At 35.8% G+C, this 3,186-nt stretch overlaps 1 protein-coding gene across 1 annotated transcript; it reads left to right on the top strand.

Annotated features, from left to right (window-relative positions):
- The first annotated feature begins 988 nt into the window (after positions 1 to 988).
- LOC113082483 (uncharacterized) lies at positions 989 to 2,849 on the top strand. Its single transcript, XM_026254110.1, has 2 exons — positions 989 to 1,717; positions 1,803 to 2,849. Exons 1-2 carry the CDS (start codon positions 1,700 to 1,702, stop codon positions 2,676 to 2,678), a joined length of 894 nt encoding a protein of 297 aa, XP_026109895.1. The 5' UTR covers positions 989 to 1,699; the 3' UTR covers positions 2,679 to 2,849.
- The last annotated feature ends 337 nt before the right edge of the window (positions 2,850 to 3,186 follow it).

The following is a 3,186-nucleotide window of genomic DNA, read 5'->3' as shown; positions in this document are numbered from 1 at the left end:
ATACACTTGTGTCGATATTCACATGCACACACTCAGACACACATACATACAGACACACACACACACACACACACACATATATGTATAGTATATTGTTGTATAATGCTAAGCATTTACATTTGAGTTAGGCTACATTGTTTAAAAGACATGATATAATGGCAAAATGAAAATGTTTTACGTAGTGTACAGGAAGTGTTTTTTTTATGTTAAATATTGCAGTGGACAGCTACTTGTCATTAAAGTATCGCGAAGGCGACATGTAAAGATAACGAGGTTTTGTCTTTGATTGAAGTGGCAGTTTGTTGACGTTATAAACGTATTGGTGTGCGCAATGGCCTTTGTAGTTATTTTGTAACAGATGCAGCACCTGCCATACGAAGTAATTAAGTCTAGACGGACGCGTTCACGTGATAAAGTTCAGAAGTTTATGTGTGCGTCTTGACTGTATTTGTAGTAAACATAATGAGAATCTTGTAGGTATATTTTATATTGGATTCATAATTGGATTTAAATAGTAATTATAAAAAGTTCTGTAAAACTGTAGAACATGGAAAAAATGCATAGCCTACGTATGTAGAATATACATAAATAAATACATGGAAGATATATGAGTAGTGTTTTTATGTCTGTTATTATTATTATTATTATTATTATTATTATTTTATTTGCCATTTATTTTTTATGAATTTATGGACACTTATTATCTTTTTCTGTTGATAGTATATACGCTAGTAAAAATATTTTTTGTGTTTAAATATTTGTACTTTTTGATAATGCATTTCGGAATAAAATTTATATTAATTAAAAATGTAGGGTTATGTTAATGCTAAAGTGTATGTGTTTGTGTATATGAAAACAGGTTTGTATGCAAATATATGTTTATGAAATTTAGGCAATAAAGTAGTGTATATTATATTAGTTGTAGTACTATTACTACCAATAATATCAATAATAATAGTTGAAGTATCAGAAGTAGGCCTAATATACAATGAGTATTGGAATATAGCATGTTTAAGTTATGTATTTAATTATTGTTCTGTTTTTGACATTAAGGTATGTTTAAATGTTTGACCTGTGTTTGAACTGGTCAAGTCAGGTGTTGATGTCTGTCTGTGTGTCTGTCATGCTAATTAATCTGTCTGGTCTTGTCTGAGTTGTACTGCTGATGGGGTATATAAGGGATGAGAAAGCAGAGTTTGTCACACCTGCAAATCAGAAGAGTCATCATGGCATCTGAGGCGAAGAAAGTGAAATTAGAGGACACAAATAGTGTCATTGGGTACATCCACAACGTCTCCGTTGTGAAAATAGCAACATTAAAGAAAAGCAAGTATTTCAATGCCGTGATTCAAATTAGTCGGGACGATTTCTGTGACGTTGCTGTGTTTAGTGTGGATAAGCGCGACCTGTTCTTGCGAGCGCAAAACTGCAGGACCGCAGTTAAATTGAGCGGCATTTCCAAAGAACCTAGTAAGTATTTTATTCAATGCTGTCGGATTTTGTATATGTTTATGCCTTCGTTGGGTTACAAGCTTTGAAATGATGTTTGCTGTTTTATCTCATTTTCTTAGGTCGTTCTGGTCAAGGAGTTGATGTCTTGTGCGGGAGACAGACAGATGTGGCTGTCGTCACTGATGTGACGTTTTCGTTTCGGGAGCCTCCTTCTAAGTCCAGGAGGACAGTAGCGGACATAAGGAAAATGTCAGCAAGGCAGCATGTAAGTTGTTGTTTTTATATGATTATGATGTACATGATTTTTGTTATGCTTTTACTTATTGTAATTTTTGTGCATTTTTTGTCAGATTGGTGAAGTCACTGGGCGTATAGTGCATTTGAGAGCTGGGACCGACAATGTGGAGTTCCAGGGTAGACAGCTGGAGACACAGAGCGTCATTTTTGAAGATGCTAGCGGAAAAATTCGCCTGCAATTGTGGGAATCTCAAGTTGGCGTGGTTTTATTTGGAAAGACTTATAAATTCTCCAATTTGAGCACCCGGGAGTTTCAAGGTGAGCTTTTCGTAACCACCACACGTCAATCGACTATTGAGGAGGTTGGACCTTTGTCAGGTATGGGTGCAATTGTTCCCTGTGACGTCAGAGAGGATCCAGTTATTTCTCTGTGTGCGGAAATAATCAGAGCGGAGGTGATTGTGTCCCGTACGTGCGGGAACTGCAAGTGTTCTCAAACGGACTTTGACTCGAGAAAGAAGTTCCATAGATGCATGAAGTGCAACATGCTGCAGAAGTCTGGAATGTATACGGCCAGTGCCATCGCTAATGTAACTGTACTTGGCGATTCCGGAGAGCTTAATGTTTGTATCAACAATTCTGTGCTACACAGGTATTTACGGAACGGTGACATTACTCATCTGCTGCAGGATGCTCAAGATATGGAGGAGCATTTGTTAGAATGTGGTTTTCTTAAACTGCACATTCAGAACAACAATGTTGTCGCTATGGTGAAGGCACCGGAGCAAACTGCGTCTGAGGCATGCTCCTCTAAATCTTCCGTGTCCGCAACAGGTGATTTGGAGTTGCTGTGTGCAGCAGATGAGGTGGAGTCTGTGTGTGCAGGAGGTGCAGCAGATGAAGCAGGCCTGGCGTGTAGAACAGGAGAATTGGAGATTGTAGCTGGCGCAGCCGAGGCAGTGTGTTCTACAGGTGAATTCGAGATGTAAGTAGCCTATAGGTTAAGTTATGTTAAAGTTAAGCAAAGTTTACATAAGTTAAGTTTTTTGATGTTGAATTAATTGTTGTTCATCTAGGTTAAGGTTGATTGTTTAAGTTATGGCAAAATGTTTTAATGTATATTAATGTTCAAATGTAAAAAAAAATTGTTATTATTATTTTTTTAGTAAACCGTGTATTTATATTATAAAGGCTATATTTTTGTTGTGTCTGTATTTTACTTGTCTTGTATGTTATATTTGGTGTTTTGAATTTATATGTCGTTTTTGTGGTTGGCATTTTAATAAAGAGTTATATTTACAGATCATTTTTTTGTGTGATTGACTTTTGTGTACATATTTATATATTTTTTAATAGTTTTATTATAGTTTTTGGAGTGAACATACATTTAAATGTCATCATTTTAGAGTAGGCCTATTAATGTTTTATGATGCTGTTAGTTTAAATTTAGATTTAATGTGTAGGGGTATTGTTTCGGAAATTTCATAGTAAGAATAA

The sequence above is a fragment of the Carassius auratus genome, unplaced genomic scaffold (assembly GCF_003368295.1).
Source record: "Carassius auratus strain Wakin unplaced genomic scaffold, ASM336829v1 scaf_tig00036290, whole genome shotgun sequence".
Taxonomy (NCBI): Eukaryota; Metazoa; Chordata; class Actinopteri; order Cypriniformes; family Cyprinidae; genus Carassius; species Carassius auratus.
This window is presented reverse-complemented; position numbering and strand designations above follow the sequence as displayed.